The sequence below is a fragment of the Euleptes europaea genome, chromosome 4, assembly GCF_029931775.1.
Source record: "Euleptes europaea isolate rEulEur1 chromosome 4, rEulEur1.hap1, whole genome shotgun sequence".
Lineage (NCBI taxonomy): Eukaryota > Metazoa > Chordata > Lepidosauria > Squamata > Sphaerodactylidae > Euleptes > Euleptes europaea.
In genome coordinates this window covers 45383046-45407618 of record NC_079315.1, presented here as the reverse complement: position 1 = coordinate 45407618, position 24573 = coordinate 45383046, and the positions used below count along the sequence as shown (strand labels likewise).

Genomic DNA, 24573 nt, shown 5'->3' with positions numbered 1-24573 from the left:
GAAACCCCTCGTTAAAATTATCACATTAAAATTGATAAAATTGTAAAATATTCTAACAATCATTCTCTAATAAAGCTCTGCGTATTTTAATAGCAACATCGCAGAACTTGGCAGTTTGGAGCGTAAGCTGAAGGTCTTCTAATAGGAGCTTCTTTGCCGAAAGCTCAACTGACTCGTCAGGAAATTTAACAAGTAGGGGGGAAATAAACTTTGATCTAACTTCGTGGTGGAATGGGCAACATATCAGTGCATGTTCGATGGTTTCAATGTCCCCTGTTCCACACGGACATAACCTCTCTGATTTAGGGATCTTCTTATATTTCCCTTCTAAAACAGCTGATGGTAGGGACTGGCATCTGGCAAGGGTAAAGGCCTTCCTATAATTAATAGACTCAAGATAATAAAAATAAGCTGCAGGTGAGACCAAGTATCTAGATTTATCAGGTACTAGGAAAAATTGTGATTTTCCAAGGTCTGTCAGGCGTTCAATGTCTTCCACCCTTTGCTTCAAGAAACTTGATGCTTGGTCTACGCCCATGGCTAACAGGGTAGGTGGAGAAAGGCCCAGGCAGGCCATTTATTAAGGACCATCTTTAGCCATGTTGACTGGAACTTATCCTGTAGAAGCAGGGGTAGCAGTCCTTGAGGGATAAGATTTAATTTGAGCCAAAGGATAATGGAAGCAGTACAAACCTTTGACTCCACCCTCGCCAGTCCTGCCTCCAGTCTAGCAGTAGCATTTGATACGCAGCGAGGTAAATGGAGGGCTGCTCTCAAGAACTGAGATTGAACCCACTCCAGTGGGACAAAAGTAGATGAAGGTGGTCCAAGTAAAGTCCTATATGTCATTTGTGCCAGTGTTTTCGCTTGCTAAAGCTTAAGAGTGGCTGGAAAAGAATGCCCTCCCTTAGTTCTTAAAAAATTAATGATGTTTAAGGCAGATTTTTGCCTTCTCTGCTGCGTAATCGCTGTGAGCTTTTCTAGAACCAGAGGCTTATAAGACTACTCCTAGGTATTCAAACTTGAGTACCTGTTCTATTTTGTGGCCAACAATGCTCCATGTTCATACTTTAGCGTGCTTGCCAAGGGCCATAATTTTTGTCTTTGAGAAATTAATGTCTAGTTGTTCAACAGAACAATATTGCGATAGCCTCTGCATGGCTCTTTTAAGGCCCACAGGGGTCCTGGAAAGCAGAACAGCATCGTCAGCATAGAGTAAGACAGAGATATCACAATGGGCTAGCTTTGGAGGGTGTAAAGCGGGGTCTTTTACGTTGCTAACTAAGTTGTTGATGTAGTAATTAAACAGCTTAGGAGCCAGAATGCAGCCCTGCTTCACTCCTTTGTAGGTGTTAAGTCTGAGGTGAAACCAGCTAATGGAGGAAACTATTTAGGTCAGTCCAATTAAAGTTCCACAGTTACACTCTGCAAAACAGCCTATGCCTGTAAAAATAAAAATCTGTCCAAGCAAAAATTAAGGAAGCAGGATAAATTGGGATGACATTTCTTCATTTCCTGAATTGTTTTAAACCTTGTGCTTATCCATCCGGAAGCTCAGCTAACATGCTTTACATTTGGCTGAGAGCTTGCAGCCTGGGAAGTTTTAAAATAAATAGTAAACAAACACCAAGATTAATGTGTTATCAAGGTTCTTGTGTTTGGTGCTTAACTCCTCATATTCTTGCATTCAGAAATAACATTTCCTTAATTCTAAAATGACAGGCAATTTGGTTCCTGTCCTTATTTTCCCATGTACTGTTAAATTCTTTCCCCACAACTACAAGGACCTATGACTTAAAAGAAACAATGCTGAATTTCAGTAATCCCTGAAACAATACCAACTCTCCAATCCTTCTGGCTCAGAACAATTTGAGCACATCACATTTCATCCCCTGTTTTTGCCAGAAAGGCTTCATGCTTCAGAATTTGGCTTCTCTGTCTTATTTTATTCAAAATATTTATACCCCACTTTAAAAAATGTCCAAGGCAATCTTATAGGTGTCATAGATACAAAAAAGTGAAATATTCATTAACCTTTTACAAGTTGACTGGTATCATTAAACCAATTAACACATCAAATTTGGTAACTGTTTTGGACAATAAAAATGACTTTCAACATCCATGGTCATGGGAAAACTGACAGTGGAATGTATGAAGTCCACAGTTTATAAGCATTAGAAAAGTTAGAAATTATGCAGAGAAGAACTGCAAGAAGAAACTGAAGGCTTGAAAAATCACAGCCTTAAGCAGTTACTTGAAAGTAAAACCCACTAGTTTAAGGGACTGTGTAAATTAAATGAGCTTAAGACCACAGTCTTTTTGCAAACCCCAACATCTCAATTTCTTAATGCACGTAGACTAATAAACCTTGTGCTGTTAAGTATTCCTTTGTCCATAGGGTCACTGATACAGCATTATCAATGCAGAAATACAGCAACTTTGTTTATTACATGCAGATTCTTTTTCATTATTGCTAAACAGTACACTTGTCCAAAATTACTAAAATACTTAAAAAACTATACATTATGTAAACAAAACATAAATAAGACAGAGTACTTCTTTTTACACAAAGTTTTAGTACATACTGTTAGGGAGTCAGGGATATGTACAATTTTACATCACAGGTTGCATTTTCACAATGTATAAATAGGCTTGTTTTTTAGAAGAAGAAAAATCAATGCAAAGGAAATTTTGCAATAAATTGTACTATACTGTTTATAAATCAGATTGGAAAAGTCTAAACTGTGAGGGGGAAAATCCCTGTCAGTGTGCTAATCATAAATCAAACATTGCATTTTATAACATGTCATAACAGCTGGTCTTTTCTAACCACTTTATTAAACAACCTTTTGAAAGCACAAGCCTGAAAAGTATTTAGAGAGGAATTTCCTCACTGTTTTAAAACAAAAGTGAAACTGAAAGCAGTTGAAATCTAACATAAGCAACACCTTGGGCCTTGGATCTACAAACCCTAGGCAGCTAGTGGCAGTTTTGCATTTCAGCATGCAACAGCAACCTGGGCATATGATAAAGCTGCCACGTGCAGAATCCTATATTGAGTCAGATCTGTGCATGGTGACATGCAAAATAATCTTATATCTGAGAGCTGCCACTTCTCAAATTGAAAAGTGCTTATGACTTGCCTTAAATTCGTGTACACCAGTTTCCATGTGCGGTATGTTTCAAACAGCATAAGGAAACTTTTAACAATTATAAATTACTTTCATACACAAAAGAATGCCCCAACGTTTTAACTTGGCTCATTTACTTTAAATTCAAGATGCAGCTGTGTCAGGTACACCAATGCTGGATTTAAGAAAGTTAGGGAAGACAACAGTAGGATTTCTGGTTGTGGACACTATGTCAGGAGAGAAGGATGAAGGGATAGAAGAGGTTTTTGATGTGGGGGTATTTATAGCATTCAGAATAGCTCCTTCTGGGCTGACCATCAGTTTTTTGATAGATGTATCTAAATGCAATACAGATGCTCTACCTCGTATCTGGGAGTTGTCAGTGTGAGTTGTAGAAACCAACAATGGTTTAGCCAAAGCAGAAGATGAGGAAGTTGTAACCAACGATGGGAACAGGGCTGTCGCAGAAGGTGGAGTGCACGGTTTTGCAACACTGTTTACTGCCTGTGGTGTTGCATGTACAATAGGCAGAGTGTTTACAGCCCCAAGAGAGTTCACAATTTTGGTAGAGCTTTTCAAAGGTTGTTTTGCTGGTTGCCAACTCAATACATTATTTGATGCTTGTGTACTCTTGTGGGGACCAGAGGGGGCATGGGGTACTCCTTGAAAACCATGGCCATTATTAACAGTCAACAGAGGCCCAAGTTTTGTATTTGCAGAGATGAGAAGAACATGGCTGCCAGCTCCCAGGCCCTGTGGAGGAACAATGAACCGAGTGCCACTGATCATTATTTGAGTTCCAGGTGCCAAAGGTGTAGAGGTGTTAATAATTATTTTCTGTTGCACACAAGACTCATTCAACTGTCCAGCTGCTACAGATGAAACTGGAGCTGTTTGAGTGGTAGAGGCAACTGGGGCACAACTGAGAACAGGAGCTGGCTTTACAAAATTAGGGGGATGGGGTGGGCAAGGCAAGGGAACTAAGTTTGAAAGACTAATTACTTTACTTGCATTGGGTGGATTAGGGGGCGATACAGTCTGAGATTTTTGAGCACTTCCATTTGTTGGCATGGTAGCTGAAATTCCTGAAGACTGAAAATTGACCAGTGTAGACTGTTGTCCCTTTGAAAGGGATGTACAATGTGCAGCAGTTGGAACTGCCGGCAACTGAGGAACCGTGTGTATTGTTTTAGGAGCACCATTCACAGGTGCAGGCAAGGCAACTGTAACTGGCAACTGAAAAGTAGACGATAAACTTGGATGAGACACTGTTGGCTGAGTACTTGAAATCAGCACAGACGAGGCCAGGTGTCCTGTTTTTACAGTTGATATAGCCACAATATTTCCCGCATTAGAGGTTCGCAATCGGGTAGATGAAACAGGTGTTACTTTTGTTGAAGTATCTATTCCTCCAACCAAGACAGTAGGCTGTGTTCCAGTAGTAGTTCCATTCCATGTCACCGAAGCAGAATCTAAACATGCATTTGCTGCTGTAGATGTATTTACTGCTTGCGCTGCAACAAGAGGAGACTCACTGCCAGATGTAATACTCTGACTCACCAAAGCTGAAGTTAATGGAAGCAAACGACCGCTTGTTGACAATGGCAAAATTACACTCTGGCTATTTTTCTCTTCTACATCTTTAGGAGCTGCTGGCTGCATAGCGTTAATTGGAGGAACTTTCTGAGCATTACATGTGCTATTTATAATGGCCTGACCAATATTAACACCAATTTTTATATCTTTAATTTGAGAAACAGTTGATGATGTATTTACTTTTAGCGAAGCTCCTACAGTAGAAGGAATGAGGACTAACTGAGGCTTCTCTGTGCTTTTAACATACGTTTTGCTCATGGGGGGAGGGAAGGCCTGCTTAAAGGATTCTGCAGTTAAACTGGTGGTTGACTGGATATTGGCAAGTGGAGTATTAATAAAAACCAGTTTTTGTGCACTAAGGCCAGTAGATGTTGGAGTAGGGATTAGGTTGACTCCTACCGTTCCACAGGAAGAAAGAATGGGTGGATTTGTGACTAACATAAGTTTTGGAAGTTGAGCACCACACATTAGATTTCCACTGGTTGTGGTTGTGGACTCAGGCTGAGTAGCAAGATGTTGTGTACTATTTCCATCAACTTGTTTATTAATAAAAGGGGTCTGGGTAATGCCAGAGGTGCTGTGCCCAATATTTCCTGTAGGAATGCCAACTGCATTTCCAGAACTGTTTGGCAGTGTGTGCATGACAATGTTAGATGATGACATAGGAGGCAAGAAGGTAGGTGAGGACACATGCACTGTTTTTTGCATTCTATGGCCCACAGTGCTACTGTTATGAGACTGCCCAAATGCACATGTCATGTTTTCTCCCATTACCTGATTTACATTAGAAGGAAGAGTTGGAATGGAAGCCGAAGTTGCTAGAGAGGATTGGACAAGTGCTGGGAAATTGGGCATGGCTGTTGTAACCGCTGCAAAAGTAGAGGTTGTCAACGGTGTGGTTTTTGGAACTAAAAATGCCTGAAGCTGAGGTGCATAAGTGAATACAGAATTTGGAGATAAGTTACTTGGGGAACAGTGGTTTGCATTGGTCTGCACCTTAACAATTCCTGTGTTCCCACCACGCGTCCGAACAAGAATAGACTGTGAATCTCTGATGCAGACAGTTTTCAGTTCTTGTTTAGCTTCACCAACATCATTGCTTTTTTGTTGCATTGCTAGTATCGGGACACTGGTACTGGTGCCTGCAGAAACATTTTGTGGGAGAGGTGTTGTCAAAGAATGAATTGTTGAGGAAACAGTGGGTGAAGTGATAGGGAATGAAGCAGCTGAAACTACAGTGTTTGTTTTAGTACTCTCACTTTGGTTCATTTTTGCCACTGATGTTAGTACATTGCCTGTGGAAGTTAAGGAGGGCAACAATGGAAGTTTCTTTACTGCACTGGCCCCAGGGGGCAAATGTGTAGTATTCTTTTTGAAGTCTGGGATGGACAGAAATGTGGTAGCAGCATTTACAGAGGAAGCTGGAAGGGAAGTTGCTAAAGTAGTGTGGATAGCCATTGGCTGTGGAAGAGAGATGCATTGTTGATCTGTAGTCTTGTGCTGCAATGACAGGATATCTTTTGCCACATTTTTAGTTTCTCTGTGATGGATGAGTAAATTTTTAGGCAAAATCAGAACTTGCTGCATTATTTTTTCTTCTGTGGCTTTCTCTTCTGGTTCATAGTCAACTGCAGGCTGAACTTTAATTTTCATTGAATTGTTATGAAGGTCTATTGGCACACAGGGGCCACCTGGCATTCTGTACAACACTTGTAAAGGGCTTTTTGAACTGGCCTGGCAGGACAACACTGGATTAACTGGGGAACAACCAATAGTTGACATAATCAACTTTTCAGAAGCAGCAATGCTTCTACCCGCAGTGGGCAGCAACTGACTAGTTAAGGTCACTTTGTTCCCAATATTCTTAACAAGCAAAGCCTGGATAGGTTTGGTCCCTTTTGTTATGCTTGAGATTGATGCTGCAGAGTCTGTCACATCCGACGATTCTGAAAATGAAGATTCTATTTGTTTTAGTTTATTCAAACAGCCATCAACTGACAGTTCATTTTCTATGCCATGGACTGCAGTATCACTTGTGCTTAATTTCAGTTTCTTTCTTGGTAAAAACTCTTTTGTGCTATCATCTAGGTAACTGCTTTGCTTGGACTGATGCTTAACAGATTTAGGCAGTGTCTTCTGTATTTCTTTACAAGATAATTCTTTTTTTAGTGGCCTGGCTTTTCCTGCAACAAGATCTATTTCTGTCAGTTTCATGTGCTCTGAAAGACAGAAAAGGGAATGGTTTTAAAAAGCCAACATTGTCTAAATTTTTATGACCTTACTAGTGTATTAAGAGTAAAATATAGTTGGAATGCCAGCCATAAGCTAACAAAAGGAGCTTCAAATGAATGTTACTATGCATCAGGCACATGCTAATTACACAGTAACAGAACATTATATCCAATTTAAGTTTCAAACCTTTTCTGACCAGGCATAACATTTCATTTGGAAATCATTAGGACCCAACATTAAGAAAGTTTATGAAGACATGAAATTTACTCCCAAGCATTTTAACTGACAACTAGGTTTTAAAGTACAAGGTCATACTTCTTTAGCTCATTGTATGCTCTGCATACACAGGGTCCCAGGTGAAATGGATTAGTTCTAGTAGGCGATGTGAAACACCTTAACCTGGGACTATGGAGAGTTGGTGTTAGTCAGAGTAGACAATGCTGACCCAGGTAGATTAATGTTCTGACTCAGTATAAAATAGCTTCATATGTGCATTAAATGTGCATGTGGAAAGCCTAGAAAAATTGCTGAGTTTTTACATACAAATGTATAGCTACTCCACAATTTTCATGATGGTAACAGGATTAAAAGTTCCCATGTTCACTTTTCCAGCTCTCTAACTCCGTGGTAATCACTCCATGGCTCACAGAAAGCTACATTTGCTGTTATCATTAACCAAAAGAGCCACATTTACTTCCATCCCTGGTATGATGCTTGCAGCTTACCTGTTCCTCTGGCAGCATCTATTTCAAAGTTCAAATCACCTGCCAACCAGAAGCCCCACCAGGCAAGGGACTTGCCCACTTTCCTGAAACACAGGGCAAGTGTCACACTGGGGAACTGTGCTCAGAAGAGCAGCAGGTGGCTCCCAATACACTGAGTATCTCTGCTCTAACTTATTAAAATAAGAACCAGACATACATGAACTGCTACAACGTATCTAACACAGTCACAATGACAAAACACAATACCTACCTGCATCCGTGTAATTCCTTTTCAGAAATTCCGAGTGCTCTGAAGACTCACTGGTTAATATACTGGACATTTCTTTACCAGAATTTACTTCACTGTCTTCGTTAGTCCACTGTTCTCTAGTAAATTTGTCATAGTCTGGCTGCCTTCTGAAGTCATCATAATCCTTTTTCAACCGAGACCTTCAACAGAACATCAGAGATCAGCAATACTTAAGAAATAATATACTAGGGAAATACGGATTTGGTCAGTTATCTATGTAGAGCTTCCAACCTTAAAGGCAGTGCGAGAACATCAGGATTTTTTGCCAATAACCATATTAGAAATGAGCATCTTAAGATTATTGGCGATGAATTCTCACGACACATTATTTAAGAGGATCCAGCTAATTACCTGTTTCTTTGAAAAGCCTTCAATAGTTTTGGTTCCCATGGTAACAATTCATTTAGCAGTCGTATCAGGGTACAGTGTAGCTCCTTTACAGCTTGCTTTCGATGATACCACCTTCCCTGTAAATATGTAAATACCATATTTATTACAATACATTTATATTGTATGGGTGTGAAAGCTGGACAGTGAAGAAAGCTGATAGGAAGAAAATAGATTCATTTGAAATGTGGTGTTGGAGGAGAGTGTTACGGATTCCGTGGACTGCCAAAAAAACAAATCAGTGGGTTATAGATCAAATCAAGCCTGAACTGACCCTAGAAGCTAAAATGACTAAATTGAGGCTATCGTATTTTGGTCACGTCATGAGACGACAAGAGTCACTGGAAAAGACAATTATGCTAGGAAAAGTTGAGGGCAGCAGGAAAAGAGGAAGACCCAACAAGAGATGGATTGACTCAATAAAGGAAGCCACAGCCTTCAATTTGCAAGATCTGAGCAAGGCTGTCAAAGATAGGACATTTTGGAGGACTTTCATTCATAGGATCGCCATGAGTCGGAAGCGACTTGACGGCACTTACACACACACATATTTATTTAAAGTAGTTTGTTCATCTCCATCTAAACATAAACCATCTGCGGCCCCCTTCCTGGGTAGGAAAGATATTGCCACTGTGGTGCATGTCCTGTCAACATCTAGATTAGATTATTGCAATGTGCTCTATGTGGGGCTGCCCTTTAAGACTGTCTGGAAGCTACAACTGCAGCCTCCTTGGTTGTGGCACCAAAACTTTGGAACTCTTCCACAAGGAGATTAATCCATCTCCCTCTACCATTGTCTTTCACCAGTGGGTGAAGACTTTTTTGGGGGCATACCCCCAATAACTTATTGGCCCTCCCATGGTTGTGCTATGTATTTTGCGTGTTTATATGTTTTTATTTAATATTTTGTTAAATATTTTGTTAAATATTTAATATATACTCTATTTTAAATGCTTTTTAATGTACTGATGTTTTAATATTGAAATATTTTAATGTGTTGATGTTCGCTGCGTTGGAGACCCTCTTTGGGTGGAAAGGCAACACAGAAATGTTTTAAACAAATGAACAAACATTCAAGGAGACAGTGGCTAAAATAAACAAATCTTGCTAGAGGAATTCTGGAGGCTCTACAGGTTTAGATAACTTGCAGATGTAATTTCTGAGCCTCTGTCCATTATTTCTGAGAATTCTTGGGAGAGCAGGTGAGGTGCCGGAAGACTGGAGGTGGGCGATGTTGTCCCCATCTTCAAGAAGGGGAAAAAAGAGGATCCAGGTAACTACCAACCCATCAGTTTGACGTCTATACCGGGAAAAGTTTTTTGAACAAATCATCAAACAGTCATTACTTGAGCATTTAGACAGGATGGATCTGATTGGGCTAAAACCAATAAAATGCATTTCAACAGAGATAAATGTAAAGTTCTGCATTTAGGTAGGAAAAATCAAATGCATAAATATAGGATGGGTGAGACTTGTCTTAGCAGTAGCGTGTCTGAAAAGGATCTTGGGGTCTTAGTAGACCAAACACTGAACATGAGTCAGAAGTATGATGCGGTAGGTAAAAATGCAAATGCGATCTTGGGCTGTACCAACAAAAGTGTAGTGTCCAGATCATGCGAAGTGATGGTATCGCATTACTCTGCTTTGGTTAGACCTCACCTAGAGTATTGTGTTCAGTTTTGGGCACCGCAATTTAAGAAGGATGTAGACATTAGGAAGACATTTCTAACAGTTAGAGCGGTTCCTCAGTAGAACAGGCTTCCTCAGGAAGTGGTAAATTCTCCTTCCCTGGAGGTTTTTAAGTAGAGGCTATATGGCCATCTGTCAGCAATGCTGATTCTATGACCTTAGGCAAATCATGAGAGGGAGGGCATCTTGGCCATCTTCTGGGCATGGAGTAGGGGTCAGTGGGGGTGTGGGGGGGAGGTAGTTGTGAATTTCCTGCATTGTGCAAGAAGTTGGACTAGATGACCCTGGTGGTCCCTTCCAACACTGTGATTCTATAATTCTATAATTTCTTATTTCTGAGGAATTACAAGATGAAATCAGCTGAAAAAAACCAATTGCCAAACCTGTTACTGATGTCTGTATCTGATTTTAATGATTTCCTATTTACTGCTAGGAAATTGAACCTACACTATCATGCTTAATAGGGAAAAGACCATATAAAATATTAATGTAAAATTTTCTGCTATCACTTGGGTCTCTAAGTTTTACAGGAAGAGTCAAATTTGACACTGATTGCCTACCATTAATTTTGTAAAACTTATTTACTGGCATTGCTCTAAACCTTAGTTGTGCTTTACTGTGTGATATCGTATCAGTGCAGCTGTCCTCTTAGCATTCAAGATATGAACTGGCATTTTTCTTGAAATACAACTGCAACTCCCCAATCATCAGAAAAATCAAACCTATGGTCTTTTATCAATTTTTGTTGCTATATCAGGTATATTACAGAAGTGTGATGAAAAGGATAATCATCTTGAAAGAAATAGTGATTACATACAGCTCATACTCAGTCACTGAAGCAAATAATGTGCAGCATATGACAAAGTGTAGCTATATAGCCAGAGTACACCAAATATCAGGAAATATCAGGCCAAAGTGCATCCCCGCAAAAGAGGGTAGGGGGAAATGAAGGAAGTAAAAAAAGTTGGGTCTAAATAGAGAAATTTGGCGGTATATTTTTTAAAAAGAAATATAGAATTGAATTCAGTACAAATGGTGTATACAGCCTCTAAACTGAGAACAAGTACTCTGAACCTAAAATTATACTGAAAACACTTATCAAAGCATTCTGTATAGTAGGACCCTAAGTTTGGTGGTGAGACTAGGATCTGGGAAACTCAAGCTCAGTTCTGCCAAGAAATTCAGTTGGGTGACTTTGTGTCAGTCACTCTTTCAGAGCAAGCTACCATACAAGGTTGCTGCTGTTGTGGGGACAAAATGGAGGAGGGCAGAACAATGCTGTAATCTGCTTTGGATTTCAATTCATGAGAAAAAGAGAATATAAATACATAGAATCAAAATAAAGTGTCAGTTTCCAGCACCCAGATTTATGCGTATAAACACGTCTAATTTGACTCTAATAGCTGACAATCTAAGCTCCTGCAGAAATCTAAAGAGAACTCCTGGAGGCTTGGAATAAACTAAAATTTAGATTTTTTTTTTTTAAAGAGAAGTACCTTGAGAAGAAGCTTTCTGAACAAAAATGCAGGGCCGTAGCTGAGGGGGAAGGGCAGGAGGGCAGCTGTCGCCCCTGTGGCATGCAGATAGGTGGCAGAACTACTTCTCCCACCTGGCACAGAGGCGCCTACAGGAGAGGCAGTTCTGCCGCCCTCTCTGCATGCCACAGGGGCAGCAGCTGCCCTCCTGCCCCCCCCCAACTACGGCCCTGTAAAAATGCCAGATTCAAAGCAATACAGGTTAAGAAAAAAACTGATGCCTGAATTAAAGATTAAAAATGGAACACAATATAGGGCCACTGTGAGTGAATATTCAACTAGACTTGTCTGCAATTCATAGTCTCTTGTAAACAGAACAAGCAGAAGTCATATGAACAGACACCCCAGTGCTCAGAAAAACAACATAATATGCTTAAGATAGCAGTCCCTTGGGAGCAAGGCCTATTGTTGGGACTCACTTCTGAGTTAGCATGCATAGGCTCAGGCTGTTAACCTACACTCTAACAGAATGCAAAAACCATGAAATTTTTTATCATCTATGCCAATGATTTGTCATTTTGTATTTTACTGAATGGAATAAAGTTCCATTGTCCATTTCATTAATATATTTAGTGTTCTAGCACCCTGTGTAACCACAAGTCATCTATTTAAGATGTGAAAACACAACAGAAGTTAGCTAGGGCAGTAGTTCTGCTACATATATACAGGTCCACCTCCTGCAACAGACCTCTCTGCCTCTTCCTCCATGCTTCAGTTTCAAAATGAGGTATCAGCAGAAGTCTCTCTCTAGGGCAGTAGCTATTAAAAGAGGTGCATGCGCCTCAAGCATCCATTTAGGTATGCGTTTGTATAAATATATGAATGATGTGTGACTTGCAATTCTAAAAAAGTACACTTTGAACAGTTTATTTTATTTACCTCATTTATACCTCACCTTTCTCTCCAGTGTTGATCTAAAGTGGCTTACATCATTTGCTTCTCCTTCATGTTATCCTCACAACTACTCTGTAAAGTAAGTTAGGCTGATACTTACCTTTCTGCCACAGAGCAATCAAGCACTATTTTCCAAATTCTTCTAATTAAGTATCTCATATTTTAACTCACTGTGTCATATCCTGGATTAATTAATCCAATATTTCATGGGTAGGTCTTGTGTCCCATTATTAATTTATACAAATACCAGCATGTGTACTAGACACAGCACAGAAGTGAGATGGTTCTTGCCCAGCAGGTTTACAGTTGAAGGAAGAAAAGGAAAATGCTTAATAAAGCAGCAGTGAGAATGGAGGGGGAGGAACAAACTATATTTTCCCATGGAATTAGTCACAAGTTAAGCTTTATTTGACTAAAAGGCCTTTAGAAACAAAAACATGGACAAGCTCCTTTTCCTTGCTAGCAGTTAATGCCTGACAGCCAACAGGAGGACAAAGTGAGAATGTTTAAAAGTTTTCCATGCTTCATCTAACTCCAGAAAATACTAATTAAATACATCTGCAACAGGTAATCCTCACAGAAACCTCTTAAATGTGTTACATTAAACAACAGCAAGATAAAGTTTAAACACATACCGATTTCTTTTTAACGTTTTCCACATCTTTGAGTTCATTCTCAATTTTTCTAATTAAATCCCTGAGTTCGTCAAGATTACTGCAAATAAGCTAAAATAAGAGCAAACACACCATTTCAAACAAGTTTTTTTTTTAAATAGACATTATCTGACAATCAATTTACTGTAACATCTGATAAAAAAGCATAGATATTTTAGCTAAAAAATAAGGTTACTCACACAAATACTTTAAGTTTTTTCCTCAGTAATTCTCACATGTCTTCAGACATGCCAAACTCAACCATTCAAGTCAATATGACTAAGTTAGAAGCCATTAAATGGGGCTGGTATACAAATAAAGATTACACTAAAATTGCTGAATTTAACTTGTTCAGTTCAGGGGTCACCATCCAGTATTTTCTTCTCTTGAAATTCCAGGTCAGAATATAGAATTGCAGGCTTCATTTAGAATGCTTCTAATTGTTGCAGAAAAAAAGTTGTAGAAGCACTGACTATTCAGAATTTTAAAAGTAAATAAGAGCAACAAAATGTAATGCTTCCTGAAAATCTCATATTTTAGTTGCTCTTTACACAATATGCTTGTCTTCAATCCTAGTTGTCCTACAAAAAGTGAAGATAAAAAGTGCAGTCCATAAAATCGTGTAACTCATCTCACATGTACTTTATATGGCACAGGCCATATGGGTTGGATCCAGACTAAATTGGCAATTTCCACCAGTTTCCTCTTTCCGCTGCAGACTGCCCTCATATCATTCCTTCAGATCCCCTATCCCCCAGAAGCAGCATTTTGTGGAGATCAGTGGGAGGGAGAAGGCATTCTGCCACTGGAAAATGTAGACTGGATCCAACCCGTAAATATGAAGCAAGTTTTAATGAAAGCACTGCTGGAAGACTATAGTCAGGGTGATGGGCTGGAAACTGTATCTTTAGCTCAGCATTTAAAAATTGTATTCATTGGCATATTCTATACTGGCAAAATTACTGAATTAAAATAATGTAAAAATATTAAAGACAGTGTAATTACTTTTTAAAAAAAGCTTTAATTTATATTTGCCATGAATCCAGTGTCTTAAACCCACACAAACTAGTCCTAGAAACTAGTCCTTTCTCCATTGCCTGATTGGCTTTTGCTTGAAAAGATCACTGGATCATGGCTGATGTAATCTAGAATAAATATGAATGGTATACTGGTAAAATACATCTCCTATGTCATTGTTTTAGTTATCCCTCTTCTTTGCAATGGTTTTTTCCTCTGTATAATCAGGTTTTTCCAGTAATTTCACCTTATAGATAACTCTATGTATTACATATACTTAGCAGAGTACTGATTTGGATTCAAACTTGATCTTCCTCACCTTCCCCTTATGCTCACACCTCTGTGTGCCCCTGAAAAGCTGATGCTGAGGACCCTTCCTGAACAAAATACTATGCAGCATGAGAGATGCAGAAAGAAAAGGGAAATCGATGGGTTTACATACATCCCTTATATGAGGGGAGCAAACTTCAGATTTAAGCTTGCTCTACTCACTCAAGAGTGTGGTGAGTGCCTGTATCTCAGATCCACTTCTCCTTCAGTTTATGGAAATTTATATCCTTATGAGAATATTTAGATATATTAATCCCATGACAACAATATGTTTCACTTTACAGTAAAATATCCATGACTGAACATGTAATCAGCTTAAATCTGTATTTGCACCTTAGAATCATAGAATAGAATCATAGAATCATAGAGTTGGAAGGGACCACCAGGGTCATCAAGTCCAACCCCCTGCACAATGCAGGAAATAGAAGTATGCCGCTTCTTTGTTTTCGCAAAGTTCAAGTTAATTCAGACAAAATGCTATTTACCTGAAATTCTGGGACAGCTGGCTTCATAACAGATTTTCTCGTCTTTGTAATTGCTTTTTTAGATATGGATTTCTTTTCTTGAAGGAAAAATATCAACACAAATCTTTAATGCTTTATAAAGTATTAATAAAAAACAGAGTTGAAAAATGAACTTCAACAATTCATGTGACTATTTCAGAACCACAGAATAAGTATCTCTGCAGGCAGCTTATATTTTAGCAAGCTCATGGTAGCTGTGTTTACATAAAATTAGACTTACAGAAAGAATATTGTAATAATTATTATTCCTTTTATTGAATTCTTTTGCAGAAGCTGAACTAGGAAAAAGAATGAAAAATATATCTTCCTATTAAACACTCCCTCAAATATTAATGTTCTCAAGAGACCCACACATGTATCAGTTAATTGCTGTTTTGATTCTGACGCCAGTAGAAAACAAAACATGATTTCTAAAAATCCTATATGTAAATACAATTAAACCACCACAGCTACATCAGCTGTAACTGCATGCAGATGAACAGATTTGCTTGTGAGCAGGCAAAGGCCAAAGCTTTTAAAGAAGACAAACATTCTTGAGCCCCCTGTATTTGCACAACTGATAAGAATGGAAAACCTTTTTGAACCCTAAAAAACCCCATCTACTTTGAGTCAAGGTAAATAAGAACAAAGTAAATAAGAACAAAAGCAACCAGCCATACAACTGTACTGTGGTAGATGGTGCTCCCCAAAAGTGTGGATGCTACCAGCTCTGCCCAACTGTTCTACCCATCCTGCCTAGCCTGTGTGCATTCAGAAAGGCATCCTTTGAGTGAAACAGGGTCGCTGAAAGGTATTACTCTATGTTATATAATGCTGAATAAGTGTCCTCTCTGTGAAATATCTAACACCTCTAGCACAATTTCAGTCCTACTATGACCTATTCATTGTTTCACCTCACAACATCAGACCAGTTCAGTATTGTTTCTCTCTTCAGACAGATTCAGAGGAACAGATGCTAACATCAGTTCATTAAGATCAATAGAAAGAATGCCACTAAAAGAATTTTATGGGTGTCAGGTAACCATGTTCATAAAGCAGTGTGTGAATTATCTGTGGGGCCCTTAATAAAATCCACAATTCCATTAATTCCTCTCAATTTTACCCCTTTCCCAGTGGTCCTGCTAAGCCACTTGGAGATTCTCTTTAACAGAGGTAGAGGGGCCAGGTTATGAGCTTCTGGAACCTTCTGAAGTGAGATCCCACTATAATTTCAGCACTGTCGAAAAGGCTGCAACACCAGGGATCATCCTTTGATGTACAGAAATGAAGTACAGATCCATTTTACAGACGGAGAAAATTGAGACAAACATGTTATTTCCCAATCAACATAAAGCTTACCTCTTACTTGTTCCTCTCCATGTCAGATATAATCCCTCATCTCCATTCTACTACCTATATTTTATTTCTGAACATATGCAGAAAGTTTCACGGATCCTTTTAACACAACTTAACCTTTAGAAAGAATAACGTCTGTGCAGACAATGTTTCAACTACCTCTCAATGAAGAAGAAGAGTTGGTTTTTATACCACGATTTTCGCTACCTTTAAGTAGTCTCAAACCGGCTTACAATCGCCTTCCCTTCCTCTCCCCACAACAGACACCTTGTGAGGTAGGTGAGGCTGAGAGAGTTCAGACGTAAAGAACCTTGGATTACTTATGTGAAGGTTCCTTCTGCTCTGAGGTAAGGAGGGCATCTTGTAACATTTGGTGATTCCCACAGGTTGCTCAGGGAGGCAGGATCAAATTTCAACTTCCTGTCTCCTGGGCTGGAATTGCCCCTTCCTCAGTTCGAAGACTTCCCAAGCTACAACAAGACAGGAAGTAACCGGAAGGCATACCTACCTAACCAAAAAACAGAATAGGTGCCAACAGTTAAACAAATACTGAAGGACAATAGAAGGATTGCAGGGGATCACTAATTGACCCAGGTTGTCCTTCTCCGTATAAACATTCTTAAACCTTGATTTGAGATTGTTCCATGAACTGAATGTCGATTTGTGCCCGTTAGGTGCAGGGCAAGCTTTCCAACCATATCGTCATTTTACTGACTTCTTTGTCAATCTTATTCATTTTTTGGGTGGGCAAGATGCCCTCCTTACCTCGGAGCAGAAGGAACCTTAATGGTAAGTAATCCAAGTTCGTTCTTGCTCTGGGGAGGAGGGCATCTTGCAACACTGGGATCTCCAAGAGCTATGTCCCATTGTCAGGTGGGTACTAGTCTTCTTCCACCATTCATAGCGGAGCTCTTCATGCTAAGACTACATACACTGAACTGAAGGAAGTAGTCGGTACTGTCTGATTAAGGCAGATATGAGAGACCACATTATAGTCAATGTCTAGCTTGGCTATCGAATGGTGAAGGAAAAGTGGCAGGAGGTGTAGAGTGCGCAGTAATGCCTGTATGATACTTTGTCCAATATTATGACTGATAGACTCTCGAGACTTAAAATTTTCCCTTTCATTCTGGAAAGTCCAATAAGAGATCGAAACATCAGACCTACTCATGGATTGGTTGCGACTGATGTAAGTGCAACTGAAAACCTGCAGATTGAGCATGTGCCCTTCTCCTTGACATGCTGTGGCTGTGGAGAGAATAAGGAAGATGGATTAGTTATTCCTTATAAATTGAGCAGTTTCCCTTTACTGATGAAGGTAGAAACTGGGGACGGTACTACCTTGTCTTTAAGAAATAAACACACACATAGAACCTTCCTGAATAATAGGGTTCTCGGTTCTGGTACCCCATGGGTTGACACAACTAGTGTAGGAATGAGACTTAACAGGAGTCACCTACGTGTAGCTTCCTTCAGGTCTCTCTCTCTCTCTCTCTTCCCACCCACCCCAAGAAACCCTGGAAACACCTATTAGATGACGAGACATCCCCAAGGAGGGAACCCGAGAATCAAAGGTGGACTGACTTGAGATTTTTGGCCACTATGTCCTGCTATACCAGGAGTTAACCCTGACATATTCCTTCCTATAAGGATGTGGGTAACTGCCAGACCTAATAACTTAGGGCTCAATATGCTTAGGCATGTGCTAGAGGACACACATTCTTAGCGAGAGAGTGTATCCTTTAAAGGTTGGTCCTCAAGAGTTAGAGGCACTTGCCGTGACCGGAGTAGCTCCCACAGGTCACTGCCAGTTCCTTTTGATAACCAGGTGGTTGGTAGCAGTCAGTCTGGATCTGGGAATGACAGCAGACCGTGTGTAATAACCCTGGCATACTGGGAGCCTCCACAGATCCTTTATGGACCGATTTACCCCAGATGGAAACCATGTTTTTTAAAAATCTTAGTCCACATAAGTACATGAATACGACTACTGCTTGTTCCTGTCATAACCTTCTCAGGCTCATGGAATACTTTATAGAGAAAAGCCAAACATTAGTCCTTAGATCACGGAGAAAAAGGGAGGGATCCACCCCTTCCATTCCATCCTTGCGAGGTGATACCAGGAGAAATTTCCAAGCCATAGAGATTAGAGGTTAGCATGGATGGACCCGCTTGTAGAAGCCCCATCTGGGCACTGCCTGATAGAGGAAACTTGATTGAGTACTTATTTGTCTGTGAACTGATGGCTTAGCCATTTCCCCTGTACTATGTGCAACCTCTGTGTAAGTTCTGTGGGAAATATAGCAGGGGTCTTGGAAGGAAGTAGTACTGGTGTCTGCATTTTCTTTGATTCTCTGGCAAAGGAAGAGGTCTATGCCTTCCTATGCCAGTGTACGAACCATGAACTGATTGACCTGGGGGGGGGGTTGGCCTGGTGACCAAGAGATTTGAATTAAAGAGTAACAGGAGTGTGCTGACCCCAGGTCAGGTTGCTGGAATGACCCACCAGGCCAGACTCTATTAAACAGGAATGGCAATTGGGATCTCTTGACCCTGTTGTCAGAGCCATCTAATGATAGGTTCTGAAAGATGGTTGTAGTGGTCTGGTGTGCAACAGAGGCCTAATGAACCAAACCTATGTATAAAATCAATAGCCCTAAGACAATTACCCGAGATCCTCCAGAATCTGGGTGAGCTGGATCGAAGATTGGGGCTTGGGCCTCTGGGTTACAATAGACATAAATGCCTGGGGAAAATCCTGGATACTAAGGAGGTCAAAGGCAGGGCCCAAAACAGAAGGTCTGTAGTGATCAACCCACCAGTTCTCCCTGTGGAAGTATTTCTGCACTATAGACATGTTGGTGCAGTTGGGGTCTAGTACATTATGCAATCCCCTTTATCTTAATAACAGAGGGGGAAAGGGGAAAAAAGGCTGCGCCTAATGTGCGATCAAGAGCGCACTGTTATGATCACTCCATATAGAAATAAACCGAGGGTAGCCTCCAATGTTTGAATGACCGTCAGGGTCAAATGAAGTGATCCTGGTGCATAATGGAGCTCTGGGAAACAACCAGTTTTGATCATTGAGGCCAGGAAGTGAAGGAAGCCATGATCTAGGGACTGGTTTGATCTTCCCCTTATCTCAGGTGACCTGATATTGCTATTTCCACATATGTTAAGCTCTGACAGCCCTATCAGAGTGACTCTGTTGGCAGAGGGCTTTTAGGGAAGACCCCCCCCCCAAGAGGGGAACCCTTGCCGTTTGACCACTGTGTATCCCCTATTCTGAAAACTGCTGTGGTAGGAAGGGATGAGAGTGTGTGGAAACCCTTGGTCTCCCTACAAATGTGCCTGAGCATGGCATTCTTGTCTCTAGTTCTACAGATATCTTAGTCAATTTTGTCTACAAATGGTAACCACGATTTTGTGTGCGGATAGGCTTATGCCTTGAACTACATGCGGATAGGCCTATAATGCTCTAAACCGCAGTGCCTGCCTTTTCCCTTGATAAGGGAAGGCGGCTGCCAAGGGGAAAGAAATCATGAGGTCAGAGATACAGCCAGGAAGGAGATGCTTGTGAGATCACAGCTTGCCCCAGGGACTCGGCAGTCCTGAGTTAAACTGATAACCTGTGGCACAAACTAACACAGCTCTAGTGATGATGGCTAAGGACATTATTGCTTGAATGTCAAGGACTGGTGCCTGTGGGCCTTCGCAGGAGCTAAGAGTGTTCTTCTAACCAAAGAACCTTGGTTGAACCCCAGGCATCTGCTGGGGAGTTCCCCTAGGGGGCGCCTCCCCAAGGCCACCTACAGCATAGCCATGACGTGGGGAACCAAGGTATAAGGCCTTTTGTTAGTAATGATCTGCTGGGTTGTTTTTGTCCCATCAGTCTTGTCCAGTGACTCAGACATGGTGAGAGCAGAACTAGTTCAACTGAGGCTATACGTATATGAAAACATTAGAGCCCTAGGTCTAAGAACACCTTGCTCTGGTTCATCCCATGCCCAGCAGGGAATAGTACTTCTCTTCATAGAGACATTGGTCATTACTCCTCAATTTGTCGGTTTGTCCTTTTGAAAGGAACTTTCCTACCACCCTTGTCTCATCACGAGGGACAGGAGGGGGAAGGGAGCATGCTGTGCCACGTGGCTGGAGTGGGTGCCCAAATGGATAATATTCCTAGCCGCCTTACTGGACCCATATCCACAGGACTGGCCTTGATAAGCATGAGGACCCCATCCTTATGCTTTGCCGATCAGAAGGTCCTTGCAGGGGGAGCTTGGAAGAGAACCCTGTATTCCCCAAATGAACATGGAGAGCTGAGGGCAGATGATAACTGCAATCCCTTCTCTAGGGCATTTATACAGACTCAGTAATTGGAATGCAAGGCTGGGTGCCCTTCTCCCATGGCTGCTGCCAGAGGGGTGGTGGTGGTAAATTACTGTTCAATGAAAACCTCAATTGGAGCCATCTGCTTCAAGAAGCTGCCCTCTGGAGAGCCGGGAGAACTCTCAAGGCTGCGTAGGACTGAACTGTTAGCCAGAGGGCCCTTTATTTGCTAGGCCTTTACTGGTTGCCATGTCTGCATTCTTTCCTGTGGTCACAGTCAGCTTGCCCCTGCTTTCCTCCTCCATTTTGCCATGAGAATGGCTCCAGGAGATTTCATCGCTGTTGACCCTGGCTCTCCTCCTCCGTTTTACTGTAAAAACAGCTGGGGGAGGTTTTTGTCATTTCTGGCGGAAGGACGTGTTTGAGAAGCAGCTGGGAAACGGCTGGAGGCTGTGGTGCCAGCTCCCCGTTCCTTGCTCATCTCTGTAAGGCCACAAGAGTAGCTGCAAGAGGGCTCATCTTGGGGCTGTTCAAAGCCACGAGTAAGCCCGGGTCCAAATTCTCTGGAGAAATGTATTAGTCGAACAGGATGTCCACCATCTTGTTTTGGCAGGAAATAGCTTCTGTCAGATAAGGATCTGATAAGAAAAAATAGATTAGAGAAAAATTTTAGCAAGCCGGAGAAGAAAAAAGGTATATCTGAGAGGTAGAGGACTATAGGAATAGTAGAAAGAAATAAAGGATAAGTTAAGTAAGAGAAGACCTAAGACAGTAAAGAGCTGCACAAAAGCTGCTCTCCCTTTGCAAGGCAGGAAATGAACTGGGGAAGGGGCGATTCCAGCCCAGGAGACAGTAAGTTGAAATCTGATCCTGCCTCCCTGAACAACCAATAGGAATCACCCTCCTCCACAGAGTGACAATTGTGACTAGCCCAAGGTCACCAAGCAGGCTTCACGTGTAGGAGTGGAGAATCAAACCCGGTTCTCTAGATTAGAGTCCACTGCTGTTAACCACTACACCATGCTGGCTCTATGAACATGCTCCATATACAATTGAAATAAGCTCTCCAAATGTCTGAACAACTGAAAAACCAGATAACCTGTGGTGTAAACATTTATAAAATGCCATTCACACTCATAATCCCTAGCATTCATTTTCATTGCATGAACACATTTCCCTGATGCATAAAAGACCTTCATCCCAGCTTCTTGTTTCCAGTAGCAGCCAACCAGGGGCTTTCAGGAAGTTCACAAGGCCACAGCCTTTTACTGTCTTCATTTGGCACTGGGAAAGATACTCTGCTTTGAACATGAAGAGTTTTATTCAACTGTCATAGTTGACAAATGCTGACATATACCTATGCTTTACAAATTAATTCTTTTTTAGAGCCATGTAAACTACTGGCCAACAGTGTATCACGTGGTAGTGAATTCTCTGAAGACCATCATTGGAAGAATTTTTTTTTGGTCTGACCTGACCTTAGAGATGTAAAATTTTCAGACATTTTTAAGTCATAGTGGGGGGAACAATTTCCCCACAGAAAAAAATAGACATTTTGGAGAAAACTGAAAAGTATTTAATACTTTCTTGTCAAACCTAAACTTATTGTACTGCTTTGAAAACATAAAATGCATCACTTACAGTGTAAATTTAAAAAAATGTCCTTTTCAGCACAGTTATGAAATTTAAAAGCATTTCACTCATTCCAAAGAGAAAGTAATGTACAGGAGTTTATTTTTCATTTCTTCCACAGATTTACAGATTTTCCATTGGAATTTCCCCCTCAACACCTGCCCCCGCCCCCCAGTTTCATTCTGGGAAAAAGGTCTGGGATGGCTGGAAAAGTAGATTTTTGGCATGGAAATACCAAAGCAGCCGCATAATGTCGTTTTACCAGATCAACAGGATATGAGGACTCCAAAGGACCAAAGACACTACAAGTGAGTAGCTACTAACAAAGTGCTAGTGGACAGTGCATGGAAGATATGGAATGGTAGATAGTGGGGTCATGAAGCAAAGGTACTTGGTGAAGGAGAAAGGGAGCTCATATTCCAAACGCTGCATCAGCAACAGAGTGAGATATTGACAAGAACACAGGTAAGGGTCTTGGGAAATCCTAGAGCTAGTTCAAATGGGGGCTTCACCCATAGCTGGTTCACCCATGGTGATACCAAGTCATGCTGAAAGAGATGACATTAGTGCAAATATTTTATGCAACTGACAATTTTCTGGACAGTGCTACCTGTACTTAATCATTTACATAAGCAGGGATGTGAACGGGGTATCATCACTTTTTGCTGAAGCAGAATAACTAACACCTGGAAAAAGTGTTGTTGGTAGAAGCAGCATCACAATACAGCTCAATCTGAGCCCTAGGGTTTTCCCCTCTGCCCAAGGGAACAGACATAGGAGGGACATTATCTCCAAAGTATACACTTACTAACTCAGAAGGTTCTTTTTGGTTGTGTTTTACCAGGTTGCACCAAAGAGCATAAACAACACTGCACTATCTGCATGGAGTAGAGTCACACAAAGGTCAGAACTCAAAGCAGGCAAACTGTGATTGAAAGCTACACCAGATGGTGGGGTGTGGATAACTTCCCCCCTTGACTGCTGATAGAATTATTTGCTAGCATTTTCCAATGCTAACTCACCCACTTACAACATCCTTCATATTTTCTTATATTTTCTTAAAAATAGGAGAAAGTGATACTTGCAGAGCAATCCTGAAGGGGAGGGGACGAAAGGGGTTTGGAGCTGGCGTGACCCCTGCACCAGTGTTAGTGCCACTTGCAATGGCTAAATTAGCACGAATGCAGGCACAGGGCCACTTATGCTGGTGCTGGGGAGCTGTGCGGCAGTGCCAGCGCAGCCGACGCCACATTTCTCCAGCGCAAGGGATCATGCTGGTGCCACAGAGTACATTCCCAGGGACAGGGCTGACTTTAGTCAGCTCCCTGAGTCCTTTCACCCCAAGAATGATCCCTTTGTACCAGCAAAAATGGTGGTGCAGCCCCATGAAACTGAATGGAGCAGTTTCACGGGGTTTAGGGAAAATAACATTTTTGGCTTGCTGCACCGGGGTATCAAGCCGCTCAGGAGGGGCGAAGCAGTGCTGTCCCTGGGCCCTGTGCAACTATACCCCCCCTTAGGATTGCTCTGTAAAAGTATGGAATTTAGTTGGCATCAAATTGTCCCCAGATGCATTTACATGCTGAATGAGGAAGAGCTATGATTTTTGCAACTTAACATTTAATGCTACCGTTGTGCCTGTTCAGCATTCCAGAGTTGCTGCTTTGCTATGGAACGGTTCATAACATACTTTAAAAAACAGGATAGTAAATTAAGAGGTACTATGTATTATCTAAACATTGTCTGCTTAACAACTACTCCATGTTAGGGAACCTAATTAAAAGAAACAATTTCATTTTCAGAGAGTGAATCTATAGCTTCACTTGCATCTGTACATTTTGCTGACAAGGCAGATTTAACTGAAGGGTCTTGGAAAACAATCTGTTCCTCTCATTAAGCAAGATACTGAGTTCTGCACCCCATGTATCTTCTGAACAATACTGCAGAGTTGAATACAAAACACTCTGCATACTCTAGTTTTGCAGTAAAAAATTTTTTACTACCATGTCAAGAAAGAAAGCATTGCAGTCTTTCTCAATATATGGCTACAAAACATTGAAAAATAAATTAAGGTCTGTTACAAATGGCCAAAGTCATTGAAGCTTGCAGGAAACTAGAGAATTTTTAAAATGGAAGTTCCCCCAAGCTGACCAAAAATGAGAGAAGCTATGTCAAAAAACCATGTTCAGTGTAGTTTTGTTCACTTTTGACAAACATAACCACATCGTGATGATATCACAGCACAGCACGGATAAGGCTTTGACCAAAAAAG

At 41.0% G+C, this 24573-nt stretch overlaps 1 protein-coding gene across 2 annotated transcripts in view; it reads right to left on the bottom strand.

Moving 5' to 3' along the window:
• Positions 1-3171: 3171 nt before the first annotated feature.
• LOC130476180 (uncharacterized protein KIAA2026-like) overlaps positions 3172-24573 on the bottom strand; it is a 61875-nt gene continuing 40473 nt past the window's right edge. For both annotated transcript variants that reach the window (XM_056848059.1, XM_056848060.1), the window contains 5 exons: positions 14964-15040; positions 13114-13203; positions 8325-8440; positions 7935-8113; positions 3172-6946 (listed from right to left, as the gene is read on the bottom strand). In XM_056848059.1, the coding sequence (XP_056704037.1) occupies positions 3276-6946; positions 7935-8113; positions 8325-8440; positions 13114-13203; positions 14964-15040 (4133 nt within the window). In that variant the 3' untranslated portion in view covers positions 3172-3275. The remainder of the gene's footprint in view (positions 6947-7934; positions 8114-8324; positions 8441-13113; positions 13204-14963; positions 15041-24573) is intronic.